The 18644-nt window shown below is 45.4% G+C and overlaps 1 protein-coding gene across 1 annotated transcript; it reads left to right on the top strand.

Moving 5' to 3' along the window:
* The first annotated feature begins 364 nt into the window (after nucleotides 1-364).
* Nucleotides 365-16023, top strand: HHATL (hedgehog acyltransferase like). The gene is made up of 11 exons (XM_063303292.1): nucleotides 365-511; nucleotides 3496-3563; nucleotides 4943-5056; nucleotides 6010-6204; nucleotides 7089-7298; nucleotides 8030-8201; nucleotides 9517-9661; nucleotides 9875-9910; nucleotides 10101-10302; nucleotides 11251-11392; nucleotides 15770-16023. The coding sequence occupies exons 1-11, from the start codon at nucleotides 406-408 to the stop codon at nucleotides 15892-15894; spliced, it is 1515 nt and encodes a 504-aa protein (XP_063159362.1). The 5' UTR covers nucleotides 365-405; the 3' UTR covers nucleotides 15895-16023.
* The last annotated feature ends 2621 nt before the right edge of the window (nucleotides 16024-18644 follow it).

The raw sequence follows: 18644 nt of genomic DNA on the forward strand, positions 1-18644 counted from the left end.
TGAAGGCCACCACTTCTCTGGGTCTTTGGTTCCACTGTTGACCTGCTCTTATTAGAAGCTTCTTCTTACAAGAGAAAGGTCAAGCCGTCTTCGTTCTTGTTCCAGAGTGCAAGACACGGAAGAATGGGTTCAAGTTTAACAATAGGACCAAAGACCCGGAGCAATGGTGGGATCTCCTTCCTTGGATATGTTCAAACACTGTCTGAGGATCATTTAATTTCAGACTTAATTGCAGTCCTGCGCTGAGTGGGGGAGTGGTCTAGATGTCCTGGAAGTTCTCCTCTGTCTCCAGAATTCAATGATATTATGACCGTGTTTCTCCTCCCTCAATTTCCCTCTCTCTCTCTCTCTGCCCCACAGATCTGGAAGACCCTGGTGTTGGTCCTTCAAGTGCTTCTGTCCAACATGGGCATTAAAGCAGCATTGCCTACCTATGAGCTGGGGCTTTATGCCCTGGTCGTGTCCTGCGCCATTGCTTACAGCGGGCAGGAGATCTTTGAGAGCTCCAGAGGTAATTGTTGAAAAATCCTTTGGGTGGAGGAGGAAAGAATTTGCATTGGGCCCCTGGAATTACCTCTCTTTTCCCATCTACTGCTAAAACAGTCTCTTTACAGATATGTTTTATTAATGGGGTGGAGGCTGGTTTTACTCTTATATGCTCAAAGATGGAAGGATGCACAAATTCCCCCAATGGAGGACTGGATGATTAAGATGATGGAATTGGCGCAAATGGCTAAGCTGACAGGACTAATAAGAGAAAACACTGTAACTGGATTCATTTCTACCTGGAAGCCACTTTTGGACTATTTGCTTGTAACTCAAAAGAATAAAGTCTTGATTTTAGGTTTTGATGACTGAATGGTTTGATTTCAGAGAAATAATGTGACTAAACATTTAACTAATAGTAAGAGATTAACTTTTATGTACTTTTATAGGTGTGCTGGAAAAGGTCAGAAGCCACTGGCCTGATATGCTCTTTTCCTTATTCCTGCACACTTTTAGTTTTTCCTCTTCCTTTTTTTTTGAACTTGTATTCTCTCAGTCTTATATTCTGCATTATGTGTCTTAATTATACCTTGAAAAATTAAAAATATAAAAAAAAGAGACGGGGGGACACATGTTTATAGAAATCTTCACACGACACACAACGCACACACACACACACAGACCCACATTCTTCCCCTTTGTGAGTTAAACAGACCCAGTTCCTTGAACTGCACCTCCCAAGCCTTACCTGATAGCATTTCTCAGAACATTACTATTATTTATTTTTAGTTATTAATCCAATTAACGTGGTCGCCTGTCTCACGAAAAGTGACTCTGGGTGGTGCACAACAATCCACTAAAACAGTAGATATATAAAACAAGCATTACCTAAAGCCATTTTAATGTAATAATTATCTAAAAGCATTGAAAACTAGAAAAGCAGAACAAAGTGCAGTGCTTAGGTTGGAGGGACAGAGACTCCATGTACTTATACCTCAGCACAGTTGTGAATGATTATTATGACTATTTTCTTTTAATGCCAAGCCCTCTCAAATTCAGATTGAAGACAAACTGGACTGAAACCAGTTTGGCCGTGGGTCAGGTATTATTCGCATTCCTCCAGAAGATGAGTACAAAGATCAAGTTCGTGTAATGTGGGGGAAGGGGCGAGTGACATCAGCACATCATGACATCATCATGCGGGTGATGTCATTTGTGTGCAACTGATGCAAATTACATCTGTCGCATCAGTTGTGTGAGGATGCCATCAAGCACATGAGGCCATCATGGCTTGTACCAGATGCTGTGATGCCTTTTCAGTCCTCCTTTGAAAGGCCTTCAAATCCTTGCTTGATAGAGATTGACTTCCTCTCTGCAAGGCACAATCAACTTGGGCGTTTTTAGCGGATTCCAGAAAATGTGCTTAAATCTGCCATCTTCAGTAACGCCTTCCGCTTTGTTTTATAACCACCTACTCTTGAAAGTTGAAGCTTTTTTAGGATCTCACACGTAATGAGTGGTAAATGGTGTGGATCCATCTAGAAGTAGCCAAATAACTTGATTCTGCAAACAATTTGCAATGAAGCAATGAAGTGGGAATCCAAGGCTGGAGTTAAAATCGCTGGAGGAAACATTAACAATCTCAGATATGCAGATGATACCACTTTGATGGCTGAAAGTGAAGAGGAACTGAGGAGCCTTATGATAAAGGTGAAAGAAGAAAGTGCAAAAGCTGGTTTGCAGCTAAACCTCAAAAAAACCAAGATTATGGCAACCAGCTTGATTGATAACTGGCAAATAGAGGGAGAAAATGTAGAAGCAGTGAAAGACTTTGTATTCCTAGGTGCAAAGATTACTGCAGATGCTGACTGCAGCCAGGAAATCAGAAGATGCTTAATCCTCGGGAGAAGAGCAATGACAACTCTCGATAAAATAGTTAAGAGCAGAGACATCACACTGACAACAAAGGCCCGCATAGTTAAAGCAATGGTGTTCCCTGTAGTAACATATGGCTGCGAGAGCTGGACCATAAGGAAGGCTGAACGAAGGAAGATCGATGCTTTTGAACTGTGGTGTTGGAGGGAAATCCTGAGAGTGCCTTGGACTGCAAGAAGATCCAACCAGTCCATCCTCCAGGAAATAAAGCCAGACTGCTCACTTGAGGGAATGATATTAAAGGCAAAACTGAAGTACTTTGGCCACACAATGAGAAGACAGGACACCCTGGAGAAGATGCTGATGCTGGGGAGAGTGGAGGGCAAAGGAAGAGGGGCCGACCAAGGGCAAGGTGGATGGATGATATTCTAGAGGTGACGGACTCGTCCCTGGGGGAGCTGGGGGTGGTGACGACCGACAGGAAGCTCTGGCGTGGGCTGGTCCATGAAGTCATGAAGAGTCGGAAGCGACTGAACGAATAAACAACAACAATGAAGTGGGGATACTGGGAAGTAGATTTTTCCAAGTGTCTGCCCTCCAGATGTAATTTGGGGGATCTCAGGTTGGATGACGTGGCGCTGTGGGTTAAACCACTGAGCTGCTGAGCTTGCCGATCGGAAGGTCACCGGTTTGAATCCGTGTGACGGGGTGAGCTCCCGTTGCTAGTCCCAGCTCCTGCCAACCTAGCAGTTCGAAAACATGCCAATGTGAGTAGACTAATAGGTACTGCTTTGGCGGGCAGGTAACGGCATTCCGTGTAGTCATGCCGGCCACATGACCACAGAGGAAGTGTCTACGGACAAACGCTGGCTCTTCGGCTTTGAAACGGAGATGAGCACGGACTTAATGTCAAGGGAAACCTTTACCTTTACCTTTACAGGTTGGATATGGCTGCAATAGGGCATTATTTTCTTGCTGAGAATTTCCCTACCAGGAATGTTTATGGGTGTCTGCAGGGTGGGGGGAACCATGACATCACCTGCATTATTTGCACAAGTTCACCATGTTGTGGGTGACGTCATCTTGCAAGAATCATTCCCTCCCTCCCTCCCTCCCTCCCTTTCTCTTTTTCAGATAGCATGAATCGAAAAACCTTCCGAGAGAATATCAAACCAGGATGGCATTATTTTGGCAGGAAAATGGTAAGTAGAGAATTTGGGATAGCAAGATGAAGAATACATGAATGTGCCTCATTGCTCACACTTGTTCTTAAGATCCTAAGCTTATATCTAGTCTGATGCATTTATTTGCCAATTAATCCCCTTGCTGGAGATTTTGTATACAGTTAAATGATTCACACAAGAATGAATGTTGCTAGCAAGTTGGAGCAGGGGACGTGCAATGTGCTGCTGGTGCAGGCTGTGGCTTGCTTGCTTTGGTCCTAATACCATGCATGAGCTCAGATATGTGCTTTGTAATGTGCTGGCTCAGTTTCTGCAAACCAGTTGTGATTTGTTCAGCAAGCCATGGATAAGCAGACCGTGGCTTGGTGCAAAATGTGGAAGGTCTTCTTATTGTTGAGAGACTGATCCCTGGAAATCTGCAACAGGATGGGCCTGCTCTCGTATTCTCATTGTTCTTCAGCAGTAAATGGTGACATGCTGAATTTTATGTGTCTTAGGGGACTGTATCACTTAACGCAGGATACTTCTTGAAATGTTTGTATATTCCTTGTGCTCTCCCATCATTTAGTTCCCCATCCATCCATCCATCCATCTCTATCACTATCTATCATCTCATCTCTCTCTCTCCCCATCCATATCTATCTATCTATCTATCTATCTATCTATCTATCTATCTATCTATCTATCTATCATCTATCTCATCTATCTATCTATCTCATCTCTCTCCATCCATCCATCCATCCATCCATCCACCTATCCATCTCTATCACTATCTATCATCTCATCTCTCTCTCCCCATCCATATCTATCTATCTATCATCTATCAATCATCTATCTATCTCATCTCTCTCCATCCATCCATCCATCCCTATATCTCCATCCTTCCATCTCTTCTCTTCTCTTCTCTTCTCTTCACTTCATCTAATCTCCTGATTCCTCCCTCCCTATCTCACATCTTTATCACTCTAACATCTCCCCATCCATCCATCTCTATGTATCATCTATCAACTATCTTGTCTATCTCTCCATCCATTCATCTACCTCTACCTCTACCTCAACTTCTACCTCTACCTATCTTCTCCATCCATCCATCCATCCATCCATCCATCCATCCATCCATCCATCATCCCCCTTCCTCTATATCCCTCTCAACCTCTCTCTCTCTTTCCCTCTCTCCCCCTCTGTCTTTCTTTGTACGTAAAGTGCAAAGAACCTCTGGACTTTGTCCATAAAGCAAGTCAGTTGTGGCCCAGTCAGTCCACCTAGTCAATTTCTTCTCAAGCGAACAGTGGCAGGATTTGTACCAGCCGGCTCGCCCAACATGGGAAGTAACACGTGAGCCGTGAACAGGAATTTCTGGGCATTGACCAGCTGGGTTCTTGGTTCTGTCCTTGCAGGATGTAGCCGATTTCGAATGGGCCATGTGGTTTACGTCGTTCAGAAACTTCATCCTCTTCGCTCTTTCAGGGCACGTCCTTTTCGCCAAGATCTGCTCCATGGTGTCTGCTCAGGTATGTGGATGCTCAGCGGTTGCAGTCACCCAAAATACAGCAGCCCTGCCACCTGCTGGCTGTTCATGGAATCACACAATGACACATATAGCAACCAGCCCCGGGGATTCCACAACAGGTCTGAGATGCTAACTCGCTCGAGCAAAGCCTACTTTAAATCCCAGCATTTGCTCCAGCAATCCCCAATGAGGCCCTTTCATACAGCCCAACTTCAGAGAGCCAGTTTGGTGTAGTGGTTAAGGCACCAAGCTAGAAACCAGGAGGCTGCGAGTTCTAGTCCTGCCTTGGGCATGAAAGCTGGCTGGGTGCCCTTGGGCCAGTCCCCCTCTCTCAGCCCAAGAGCCAATCAGGTGTGGTAGGAGAGTTCTAGTCCTGCCTTAGGCACGAAAGCCGGCTGGGTGACCTTGGGCCAGTCCCTCTCCCTCAGCCCAACCCACCTCACAGGGTTGTTGTTGTGGGGAAAATAGGAGGAAGGAGCATTAGGTATAAAGGCGAGATAGAAAATAAATAAATAAAATAAATGCAGACTGCAATGCACATTAAAAAAAAACTGCAAAGCTTTGATTGCACCCTCGCAGCCACCATCTTGACCACACCCTGTGGACACCTTCGCTCTTCTGCATGAAACCCCTACCTGGGTATTCTTCACCCCCATGGATTAAAATTTCCCAAAATTAACCTTTGTGTACATTATGCAGGTTGTTGTGGGGTTTTTTTGGAGAAGATATTCTACACACACCTACCTGTGTGTTCTTTGCCTTGCTTTGGAGCAAATTTGTGATGTAGGCCTGGAAGTGACGGGGAGGGGGACATATTGATGGTGGAAAAAAAATAATGCAAGAACTTCAGTAGCCTTTTGCGAAGGAGGCATCTGTTCCAACCACACAGTCCTTGGCCAGAGAAGAGACTGTGGGGCCCTGGGACAAACTTCCTCTCCATTCATTTCCTCGCAGCACAGGTCTGTGGTGTACATGATGTACGGCATCCTGGCTGTGCTGGGCACGATGGGAAGCAGCTACCTGATGGTCACCCTGTCCCACTGCCTGGTGCTCTACACGGTGGGGCTGGCTAAACAGAAATGGCTGTGTTTCACTGCTGGCCTCTGCAGCCTAGCTTCATTCAAGATCGAACCCTTCAGCTCCTGGCAGGTGGGTAGGTCCTCCTGGCGTTGGCTCCCAGCTCCCCAGAACCTTGGACAGTACAGCTAAGAACCAACCCTTGAGTGTAATGCTGGAACGCTTCCATAACAAACGGTTGACAGTCCTTGAGTGAGCAGGACAGGGAGCAGACAAGGTATACCCCATCCTACAAGGATTGAATGGAATGTCATGCCTCCCCTTCCATGACTTTAGGTTTTAATAGGGAGGTTTTAATAAATGAAAGAGGAAAACAATCCTTGAAATCACCTGTCACGGACTCTTCCTGTCTCCATCTCTCTGCGGCTCCCTTGGCCTTTCACTCTACTATTACCTCCAAGAAGAAACTCTAGACCAGGGTTTCCCAACCAGGGTTCTGTAGCACCCTAGGGTTCCGCAGGAGGTCCCTAGGGGTTCCCTAGGAGATCATGATTTAGTTAAAAAATTATTTCAAATTTGGGCAACTTCACATTAAAGAGGCAAGTTTCATTCTGTATTTTTAGTTTAAGAACCCTGTTCATGCATATACTGTATATAGGCCTACCCATGAAACAAAGATAATAATTTGGTAACTTCTGGCCTATATCTGAGCCTGAATGGGCAGGGGCTCCCCGAGGCCTGAAAAACATTTCAAGGGTTCCTCCAGGGTCAAAGGTTGAGAAAGGCTGTCCTAGAGCATCTTGCTTAGCTGTAGTGATCCAGTCCCTCCAAGGGGGGGATCCTGTCCTTCAGAAAGCTCTGGAGGATTTTTTTTCTTCCCGAGGAATCAAGGAGAAATTTCATTTATTTATTTGCTTGTTTGATTATTGGATTTGGCTCGGCTCGGGCTCTTGACCAAATTCTGCGGCAGTCTCTCTTGTTTAGTATATGCGTGGTAACTGTCTTCTCTTGTCCAGAATGGCTTTGTAACAGGGACGTTTGATCTTCAAGATATTCTCTTTTATGGGGGGAGCGGATTCAGCATCATGCGCTGCATGAGTTTCGCCCTGGAGAACTGCGAGAGGAAAGAGGGAAATTATTCTGTCTTCGCCCTGCTGAAATACAATTTCTACCTCCCCTTCTTCTTCTTTGGACCCGTCATGACTTTTGACCAATTTCATGCCCAGGTAAGCACCACCCACCATCCGCACCGGTGGCCCATGGGCTGTCTTGTTGCATCGGTCTCTGATGTTTCTTCACCAATCAAGAAGGGGGAGGAAAAGAGGAGGTGGGAGCACTGTGTTGCCCCCCTTCAGCTCCTGTTGGGTGGGCCCCAAATCTGTCAAATGAATAAATCGACAGATTGGGCTTCCTCCCCATTATGGTCTTCTGGCCACCCGTTGCAAAGAAAGGTAGAGCTGGCCTTGAGGAAGGAAGGAGCAAACCGTTAAGGGAGGACTTGCAAAAGAGTCCTGGGAAAGAGGGAAGGGTGAGAAAGAAAGTCAATGTTACCCTGCCTTGATTTTGTTGAGCATAAGGCGGGGCAGAGAGGAATGGGAGAGGCATTCAAGATTGACGCCAGCCCTTTGAGGTAGGCCAGGTCAAGAAATAGGCATGGCAGGGATTCAAGGAATGCTGACTTATTGTAGGATAGAACAGCAGAATCTGGAATGCCTCTCCAAGGGTCTCTCTGTCCCATCTTGTGTTAAACAAAATCGAGGCAGGGTAATTTTGACTTTCTTTATCATACTTGCCTCTTTCCCAGGACCCTTTCTAATCAATTCTGCAAGTCCCCCCTTAATGGTTCGCCCCTCCCTCCCTCCCTCCGTCCTTCCCTTCCCCTATTCCCTGTTGTGTGATCTATGGGGCCAGATGTTCTGGGAATCTCTATTAGCTCCTTATTCTTCCTCCGCCACAGGTACACAACAACGAGCTGCAGCGCAAAGATCGCGAGATGTGGCACATCGTCCTCCATGCCGCCGTCCACCTCACGGCCATTGTGGTTGTGGATGTTTTTTTCCACTTCTTCTACATCCTGACCATTCCTTCGGACCTGAAGTTTGTGAACCGTCTCTCTGACTGGGCACTGGGTAAGCATGCATGCTGGCTGGGGAATTCTGGGAGTTGAAGTCCATGCATGACGGCTGGGGAATTCTGGGAGTTGAAGTCCATGCACGACGGCTGGGGAATTCTGGGAGTTGAAGTCCATGCACGACGGCTGGGGAATTCTGGGAGCAGAAGTCCACATATCTTAAAGAGGCTGGGAAACACTGCAGTGCAGCTGGCTGAGAATCTTGACTGGAAACTTGACTGAAGCCACTCTGGACAGTCACTTGCCTTCTGTGAGTGAGAAGGTGGCAGTGCCCATTATACCTATGGCAGTTTGAACCCATTGTGTCTTCTTCCCACTTCTCCAGTGTTTCAGTGGACTCTGCCCTATGCTTCCTGGCCTTGATGCTGAGCAACCGTTGGTTGTTGACATAACTGGCATCTCTTCCCTGAGAACCACTGGCTTGAATGCTGTGTAGGACAATGTCCCCCTGAAATTATATACAGCTGCTGGCTAGTCTGGCTTCTCTCCTTGGCACGGGTGAGGAAACATCACCTTACCTTCCAACGTTAGACTGCCCATCTAAGGATTGCAGAAAACTCAAGCAATCCCACCATCTTAACACCTCCAGGGCTAATTCACCTTCTGGTTCTCTTGGGTTGAATTGCCTGAATTTGGCTTTGCTCACGTCCCTTGGAAGCCTAACTCCAGGGAATGCTGCCTATTACATCTACCATATTTGGACTACCAAAATCCAGAGGACCAATGGGTGGCAACATAATCATTACAGCCTGGGTCTGATAGCACGGAGAGCCAGGGAGGTGCCCTTGAAGCAAATATTCTGAAAGTGGGAAGAGAGACAATATTAAGAAGAGAATCAGGTTGGCCTCCCCCTGACTCATTGGGGTATAAGAGGGAAGGGAGGGAGAGCCTTGTAGCCTATCTCAATAAGGCTTAGTTTAGTCTTCCTATGAAGTCTGTTTCCGGGTCTGGTCTACTATGTAAATGAAGCCAATTTAGTGGCCTGCTAGAACCACTGAAATGGAGCAGAGCTTATAACACAGCTGAGAAGCTGGCACAGAAAAAAGAATATTATCTTAAAATAGCTTCAGTAAGCATGCCAGAGAAAAACAGGTCATGGATCTTACACACTCAGCCCTCCCAAGCGTAAAGAATCACACGCTTAGACGGATTAGGTTAAGTTAAGTAAAATAATTTCTTACTGACTTTATTGTTGCTTCTGTTACATCCACCTTGGTGGAAAATACGTTTCTTTGTTCTTCTTTTCTTTCATGGAACTTCACTGTATGGTCCTTCTGTCCTCTTCTTCTTCCTCCTTCCATTCTGCCCCACAGCTGGCCTAGCATACTCCAACCTGGTGTATGACTGGGTGAAAGCTGCCGTGATGTTTGGGGTCATCAACACCATTGCCAGGCTGGACCACCTGGACCCACCACGGCCACCCAAATGCATCACGATGCTCTATGTCTTTGCGGAAACGTGAGTTGCTGCCAATAGCTGTAGGAGCAAAGCTTTCCTCCTGATTGAACTGCAGGAGGGGAGGGTCCCACCCTGACGCAGCTTTGGTGTAGCACCAGAGAGGTCGAACCTTGGGAATGGATCCTACATTGACCACATAGATAGGTGAATATATGTCAGTCGTAAGGGCAATTAATAATCTAAGTTGCTTTTATCATTTGCATTTGTCTCCAGGCACTTCGACAGAGGGATTAACAACTGGCTGTGCAAGTAAGCAATCTTTGGTAGCAATACGTACTGGTGCTTCAGAATTCCAGGAGACATTGAGACAAGTAACACACATACTGTAGCTCCTGGGATGGAAGCCAGCTAGAACGCCTCAACCCTTCACAGACATGAGAACGTCCCCGCCAGCCATTCTGCTGAACATCACTTGCCTTATCGTTGTTTTGATTTCCAGATATGTCTACGATTACCTTGGGGAGGACCATGACAACATCTTGAAGGAACTGATGGCCACCATCTCCACCTTTGCCATCACCACCCTCTGGCTGGGTCCTTGTGAGATCGTCTATATCTGGTCCATCTGCAACTGCTTCGGCCTCAATTTTGAGCTGTGGGTGCAACAGTTCTTTCAGCTGAAACCATTTGCTGAGAAAGAGGTGCGAAGTTCATCCTTCGTGGGCTGTGTCAACTTTGTAAGATCTCCCAAACCAGGCAGAAACTATACAGGTCTAACTGAATTCTCAAAAATTCCTCATCTGAGTCACATGGGTGCATGGAAGTGTTACACTTATTAATTTCCCCCCCAACCTAATGGCATATTGAAAAGGAATAATGCAACAGGGCTTGAAGGTCTGTCCATCCGTCCATCAGCAGGACAACGCCTCCCAAGAGAACAAAATGGGGCCAAATTTAGTGTGGCATGAAAGTTGGCAAAAAAAAAACCAAGAGTGAGGTGGGCCAGATCCAAATGGGGGTTGCAGAGAAAAATGTTCCCCCTTGCACCCCTATGGAAGAGGCATCTCCTTCATTTTAAGCCCCCTCCCCTCTCCCCTCCCTCTCTCCCTTATGTGAACCACAGCGGGGCACGTGCAGAACAAGCAGACACAAAACACGCACAAATGCAGTGCAAGGGGAGAGCAGAAGCACACGGAAAGACATCACATGTTACTTCATTACACAGAAGAAAATACAGTCACCCCCTCTGTGGCCACTACTGAGGAAGGGGTTGGAACCAAATCAGCATCTCGACCTGCCTTGTTTAAATAGTAGACAACATGCTGAAGTCAGATACCAGAAGAAAAATCCAAACCATCTGGCAGTATTGTGACCTCTTCTTCCCCAAATATTTTCAAGAAACCAAGCATTTTGTTTGATGGTGTGGAATGCTCATGAACGAATGGGTGATTCCCAGCCTCTAGACGTCTGCGTGCCTGTTGCATACATATTTTAGTGAGCTGCGTATTTTTCAACAGGATCTGCTTTTTTTAAGCTTTGGAACTTCTTGTTGCAAAGAACACACCATGACCAACCAGAAAATTTGGGCAGGAAAATGAGGTGAGAAATATTCCCTAACTCCTTGTCTCACGGATGTCTCTTCTTGGCAGGCCAATATGTCAGAGGCCACGTCTCGGCGAGTCAGAGGTATCTTTGGGGCAGCCAATTTCTGGGCTATTGTCTTCTACAACATCCTTGCCCTCAACAGCCTGGACTTTGCCCTTCTTGTCGCCAAGAGGATCTTCCTAACTGGTAATCTTCTGACTCAATGATCCAACCTAGTCAGTTTTACTGCCTGTTCTGTTAGTTTCACTGACCACCTGGGCCTCCTGTCAATTTCACTCTGATGAGCATTACAGGCAGTCCTGGCTTAACAGCTATTCATTTAGTAATGGTCTGGACTTACAATGGTGCTGAAAAAACCAACTTGCGACCGGTCCTCACACTTACGACCAATCCTCACACTTACGACTGTCGCAGCATCCCAGCAGTCATGTGATCACAATTTGGGTGCTTGGCGACCGGTTCACATTTATGACTGTCGCAGTGTCACGTGATCGCCATTTTTGACCTTCCCGGCTGGCTTCTGACAAGCAAAATCTGGGGAACCACATGATCCGCATGACACCTGTGGTGGTTTGCTTAATGCCTGCGGTGATTTGCTTAAAGACCACAGCAAAAAAAGTCATAAAATCGGGCCAGATTCGCTTAATGACCACTTTGCTTAGCAACTGAAATTCTGGCCCCAATTGTGGTTGTTAAGCAAGGACTACCTGTAATCTCTTGACATGTAGGAATTACTAGAGACCTCGGCACCCCGGTGTGACCTCTAGTACCTGCTGTCTCCAAGGCTGCTCTGGGGGAGGGAGGTGAGGAATGAAGAGGAGCTGGTGACAAAAGCTGGGCTGCACCATCGACTCCGCCCTTTCTGCATGCGCGTCATGCTCTGTGGCAGTGCAGTGTTTTTGTCACTCTGACGAAGGGGGTGGGATCCGTGGAGACCTCTGTCCCCCTGCATTTTTCCACCCTGTCCCACGACCACATTGGCTTTTGCTCAGCCCCTCTTTTCAGAAACCATCCATTGCTCTTTCCCCCTTCCCTTCGAGTTAGCCATCCTTCTATTTATTTATTTTTCAAATTTTTTATTACCGCCCATCTCCCCCAAAAGAGGGACTCTGGGCGGCTTACAATAAAATCCTTCTAGCCCGTTCTCTAAATGTCTCCCCCTTTTCCACGCAATGCCCCTCTGAGCAGCCGAGGAGCAGGCATTCCCATCCCTAGAGGAGAAAGCCATTTCCAGAAATGAACCCGGCACCCATGTCTTCAGCAGAACGATTTGCTTTGCCGATCTCCAGGCTTGGAGGAGCGAAGTGCTCCCTTAAATGTCAGATTCAAATTTCTGGAGTTTACATCAGCACCACATTTGCATCTCGTAGGAATTATGCAAGTACAGCTTCTGTTTTCTATATGCAGTCATACTAGAGAGTTTTGTCTTTTCGTTGGTCTGGGCCTCCTGCGAGGGGCTTCAAGACTGCCTCCCTTTAAAGCGGGGAGTCTTATATAGCTTTAAAGCCGGGTGTCTCGGCCAGGGTTCGGTGGCACCCTCGGGTTCTGCAAGAGGTCCCTAGGGGTCCCCTGGGAGGTCACAATTGATTTAAAAAATTATTTCAAATTCAGGCAACTTCATGTTAAAGAGGTAAGTTTCATTCTTTATTTTCATGTTAAGAACACGGTTCATGCAGATATCCAGGCCTACCCATGAAACGAATATAATAATGTGGTAACTTCTGGCCTCTATTTGAGCCTGAATGGGCAGGGGTTCCCCAAGGCCTGAAAAATATTGCCAGGGTTCCTCCAGGGTCACAAGGTTGAGAAAAGTTGCTTTAGATGATATATTAGCTACTGACCAGTAGGTGGCACTACACAACATATTGGGACTCTTCAGCGGTCCAATACAGTAAGGATGAAACCAATTCTGGAGTGCCTCCTACTGGCCAGTGTCTAATATAACACATTTACATCTGTGACACCTTGGTTTTTCCCCAGAGTTAGGTTAACCTATATAATAAGCTGAGACCAAACAAGGAATCAGAAAATGGAGCAATATGCTTTTAGGTGGCCCAGACTGAATAACATGTCAAAGGGCTGAGCTAGTTCTATATATTTGATTTATTATATTTTTATTATATATATATATATATATATATATATATACACATACATACATACATACATACATACATACAGGGCCACAACTAGGGGGGGGCAACTGGGGCATGTGCCCTGGGTGCCGCACTGGGGGGGCACCAAAATGAATGCTGGGGGGGCGCCAAAATGGGTGCGGAATCCATGGTTGCCCCGGGTGACACAGACCCTGGTTGCGGCCCTCTATGTATGTACATGTGTGTGTGTGCGTGCGTATATAAAATTAAATATATATAATGAAATATATAATTAATATGTATTTAATAATATACATAATTAATATGTATTTAATAATATACATAATTAATATATATTTAATTATATATTTAATTATATATATATATAATTAAATATATATAATTCTATATATATTTAATTATATATATATAATTAAATATATATAATTCTATATATTTATTATATTATATGCACAGTGTGTGTGTATGTATGTATGTGTATATATATATATATATATATGGTGTGTGTGTGCGTGTGTGTGTATTCAGTGTTAGTTTATTTTTATTGTGATTTTCTCTCCTTTTCTTTTCTTTTCTTTTTTCGTTAAATTAACTAAGAACGTTTTCAAAAACTTGCATACATTTAGGCAATTTAACCATGGGAGGGCCTAATGGCGACCTTTGCACCATAACCTAAGCTTGCTAACCATGACTGGGGGGATGGTTTACAAGATTTTTACCACTCCGTCACCCCATTCATTTAGTTGATGATTCTGTGCATGTTAAGAAGGGGAGGGGCTTCGGTTTCAAACTCAGCTGTCGTGGGTACGGATGGTGAGCAGGAGGGGGCCCCTATCCAGGGGGGAAAACACACGCGTAGTTTAGAGGCTTTGAACTGTCCTTCGAAGAAACTCAGAGCAGACCTGCCTTGAGCTGTGGGTTTATCTGTGTGGGATTCCCACGTTCCTTCAGTTTGGCAGGATTTCCTATCTACTGGAGCGTTCAATAAACACTAGAGACCAACTCACTGTCTCAGCGTGGGACTTCGCTCTAAGTTAGGACATCAGCCATCACCTTGACTTTTTAAACACACCTTCTTGGAATGTCCCTGGTTCTATGTTTTGTGCCAACCACCCAAAATGGGTGAATCAGTAAACAAGTTAAACAGATTTTGGATTTTTTTTAAAAAAAAATGCAAATTCCTTGCATCACTTATCCAGATTTAGGGAGGGGGGGAGTCCAGATATTGGCATTCCCCACTCCTTGGTTTTCCCACTGGTTTCTTCCTTCCAAGGGGAAAAATAGTTAAGGTAGAAATATGGAGTAGTTCTATCATAAATACTTTAAAAACAAATGAATGCCATGAGGCGTCTCTGCCTGGAAGCTATTTTAAAGTAAGCTCATTAAATCAATGCATCTTAAGCATGATGACTTTAAATCTCATTAAGTTCCATGGCTGGCTGGGCTCCAGAGAGGAAAAACTTTGGATTCATGCTTGGATCAATATTCACAATTCAAAGTCATGCAAGGTAGGGCAGTATCTCTATTTCCATATTTTATACACTGGAATGTCAGCCTTTCTGCAAGTGTGTGAATGTGATGGTGTCTGTGTGCGAAAGAGAGATGGAGTTACCGGCCTATTCAAAAGAGCCCACAAATAAAATTCAAACCACATCCCAAGATCGCAGTCTGAGCCAACGTCTCTGGTGGGCTTTATTCAGACTTGGTGACGTCAGGAGGAATGAAATTAAGAAATCAAGAAAGGGGTTCCAGCGCAGCAGTCCTAGAGGAAACTTATGAATTCAAGCCAATATTTAAGTGAACTGCATATGAGGGCATCCCGGGTGGTGGCTCTGGTGGGCCGAATCCAAAAAGTCAAAATGGTGACCACGGCCTCATGATGAAAGCTCCACCCCCTTTTGACACATGTTACAACTTATGTAAGAAAGGGGGCAGGGCTTCGAAGGTGTAACTGCAGCCACCATCTTGACTTTTTTGACCCCCACTGCTGGGACAGCATGCAGACTGTCACAGCTTGGTCGCAGAAGGTCCTGAGTTCAGCATCCCCAGGAACACCTTGGAAAGGCCAGACCCTTGGAGGACACCCCGCTCTTCAGTGTGGGAAAGGACTACTCTCCTGATCCGGGAGAAGATGGCCTCCTATGTTTCTGATTAATCACCACGCATCTTCTGAAGCTTCCTCAGAAGTGTAGGAAGGCCTTTTCTACTCAAAACTCCCCTCCTTGGCTTCCCTCAGTGAACACCAATTCCCTTTGAAGCCTTGCAGGAGCAATGCTTGGAAAGTGAGTTTAGTCTTCTCGAATGGGACGCTCCCGATATTCTTATTTATCCTCCATCCAGTTTTGTGCTCCTCAAGAGATATTACAGTCCAGCCAGGTCAACTCCATGTTGATGGCATCTCTCTCCCTCTCCCTCTCCCTCTCTCTCTCATTCTGTCCTGTTTCAGGTTTTCCTCTCAGCACCATATCCATCTGGTTCATCACATACTGCGGTGTGCAACTGATCAAAGAAAGGGAACGGATCCTGGCCATAAGAGACGAAGAGAAAGACAACAAGGAAAAGGCAGAATAATGGAGAAAGGCAAAACCACAGATCCGACCCTGGGGTGTCTGAGCTGTGTTTAACCCAGATGCCCCAAAGCTGTGTAAGAGCCATGAAGTTCTCCTGTACTGTGTCTTGCTCAATTAAGTGTAACAACAACAACAACAACAACAACACCTTTTCCAAAATAAAGAATTTATTTATGCAAACATTGGAAAGATCTCTTTTCCATCCCCTCCCCTCCCCGTGTCCTTGGCTAATGTGCCATCGAGACCACAAGTATTATTGCCCTTGCTGCCACAGTTGAACGTTTTTTAAAGAAGAGGTAGCACCTGGTGTCAGCCCAGATCTTGCCAGCAGTCCCAACAAATGCAGGAGTGCAAATGAGTAACCATCACCAAGATGGTGTAACCCAGGTGTAGGCTGATCTATGGTGGTTCATGCCAATCCAGAAGCCAGGCTGGGAGCCCAGGTGGGAATGAAGACTCAAAAGGGAACTAGATGGAGGTGTCTGCAGCGTATGGTCAAAAAAGTGGAAATGGTGGCCCTGACAGTGCAACCAAAGCTCTCCTTGTTTTTTGGGCATCACACCGGCAGAGCTTCAAAACACAATCATGGCTACCATCTTGACTTTTTTGACCATATCCTCTGGGCACCTCTAGAACCAGAATTTAACTAATGATGGGTCCTGGAAAGTCCTGAAGTGAAGTCAACCCACAATGAAACTGAAGATTGCACTCTAACGTGAATGTACAGACTTAGCAGCACCAATGAAGACAGCTTGACTGATCCATGCTGCCATTTTTTAAGACTACAGGGAAGTCCTCTTTGCTCTCCAGACAAAGACGATGGCACTGAGGTTTCTTGCCAGGTTCCACAACTTGTATGTGACATAGGCAGCCAGGGATCCTGCTCAGGGGAACTGAGACATCCAGCCCTTGGTTCTGAAGGAATGGTGTCAAGTATCAATGATAGCCAGCCAAGAATGGGCTCAACTCCTTCCACACTCTGTTCCTAACAGCCAGTCGGAATCTGAATGGGCAACTGGACCTCCTAGAATTTTGCAGAAAGATCTAGAGTTAGATGCCACTTGAGGGATGAGTAATCAAGTCAGGATGGGGCAGAGAAGAAACAGGATCATGATAAATCCTACCTCATGTGATGAATGATTCTCCTAGACAATATGACATTAACTAACATTACTCACCCTGTTGAGCCATAAAGTGGTTTGTTTTGGAATTAGTGTGAGGTATTATCTCATACATGATGGTCTGGAGCTCTTCAAACAGTAGTTGGGTGGTCTTCTGTCAGAAATGCACTAGTGGGTCCTGCACTATAAAGTGGAACTTATAATAAGTTTGGACTGGGAGGACCTGGGTTCAAATCTCAGTGTGACCATAAATTTACTGGTGATTTTGGAAGAACTGATTTCAACTCAACCCAACCTGCCTTCCAGGGTTCTTGTTAAGATGAAATGAGGATGATAAAATAGGACTAGATGCGCATGCCACTGTCTTCAGCATTCAAGATACACATGAGATAAATAAAGAGAACTTTGAAAAAAGAAGGAATGAGTTAATAAATAAATAAATAAACAATCCTACCATTTTGGGAATTTAATTTTGCCTAATTTCTCAGTTTTTTAAGATATAATCTATTAGCTTCATATCCTTCTTTTCTCTCTAAAACAAAGTTCAAAATCTGTGTGGTCCTTTTCTCCATCTCCATCCATCTTCACAAGACGCCTTGGGATATTGGCTAGCTGCTCCACACATCACACTAAACCATGGTTGATTGAATAGATGATGTTTGCAATGGGAGTGGCTGGGATGAGACACCATGTTGGGTCCTCAGGTGATCTGCTTGCTTCTGGTATAACATGAGGTGTGTATCCAGATAATAGCTGAACCAGGGTGAGCCAGGCAATTTCCTAACTAAATATGGTTTTGAAGAAGTTATCAAGCTCAGCGTGAAGCCTTGGATCAAGTGAGATCAGTTTTGATCGTATGATCACAGTTACCGTTGCAGAATGTAGCTTAGCAGCTCTCAAAGAGCCCTAGCTGACTATCAGATCTGGGCTGCAAGGCTCTTGATGGCCACTAGATGGCAGCAAAGGGATACAGGCCAATCCACTTCTCTTGCGCCATCTGGTGGTTGTCTTTATTTCTGCAGCCCAGATCTGGCAACTCTAAACAAGAATCCTGCTAGGAACTCACCTCTTGCCCTACTTTACAGTCCTGTTGTGGCAAACGGTGAAAGCATGAAACCCAAGGAAAGGGAAATATAGTCCAGATCTGAAACTTGCTGGAAAAGATTGGAAACAAACGCTTAGGTATATGTACTGAGTTATTGTCTAAAGGTGAATTCCTGCCGGCTTCCAAGACTGGTTCTACCTGCTCAGCATTTATACTGATAAATAAAAAGTTTATTGCAAACCCACCATAACTCTGCCATGCTTGCCCACCACTAGACAACCGAAGTTACGAAGGATGGCCCCTGGAACTCCACGCTACTGGAAGAATCGAGGTGCAAATAAATGCAATAAAAATCTTTGGAGGAAAGCAAGATCAACGGCATGCTTGACTCAGAGGGATTTCTTTCCATCACAACGAAGATCAGATGTCTTTCTTCCCGGTTTATTCTGCTGTGAAGCTGCAGTATATTTTTAGCCCGTTAAGCTTAGCTCTGGATTTAGAAGAGAGCGGAGCTGTGGCATCTGTGTGTGTGTCTGTGTCTGTGAAGAACTGGTGCAAAGAGGGGTCCCTGAGCCCGAATATTGG

The sequence above is a fragment of the Candoia aspera genome, chromosome 4 (assembly GCF_035149785.1).
Source record: "Candoia aspera isolate rCanAsp1 chromosome 4, rCanAsp1.hap2, whole genome shotgun sequence".
NCBI lineage: Eukaryota > Metazoa > Chordata > Lepidosauria > Squamata > Boidae > Candoia > Candoia aspera.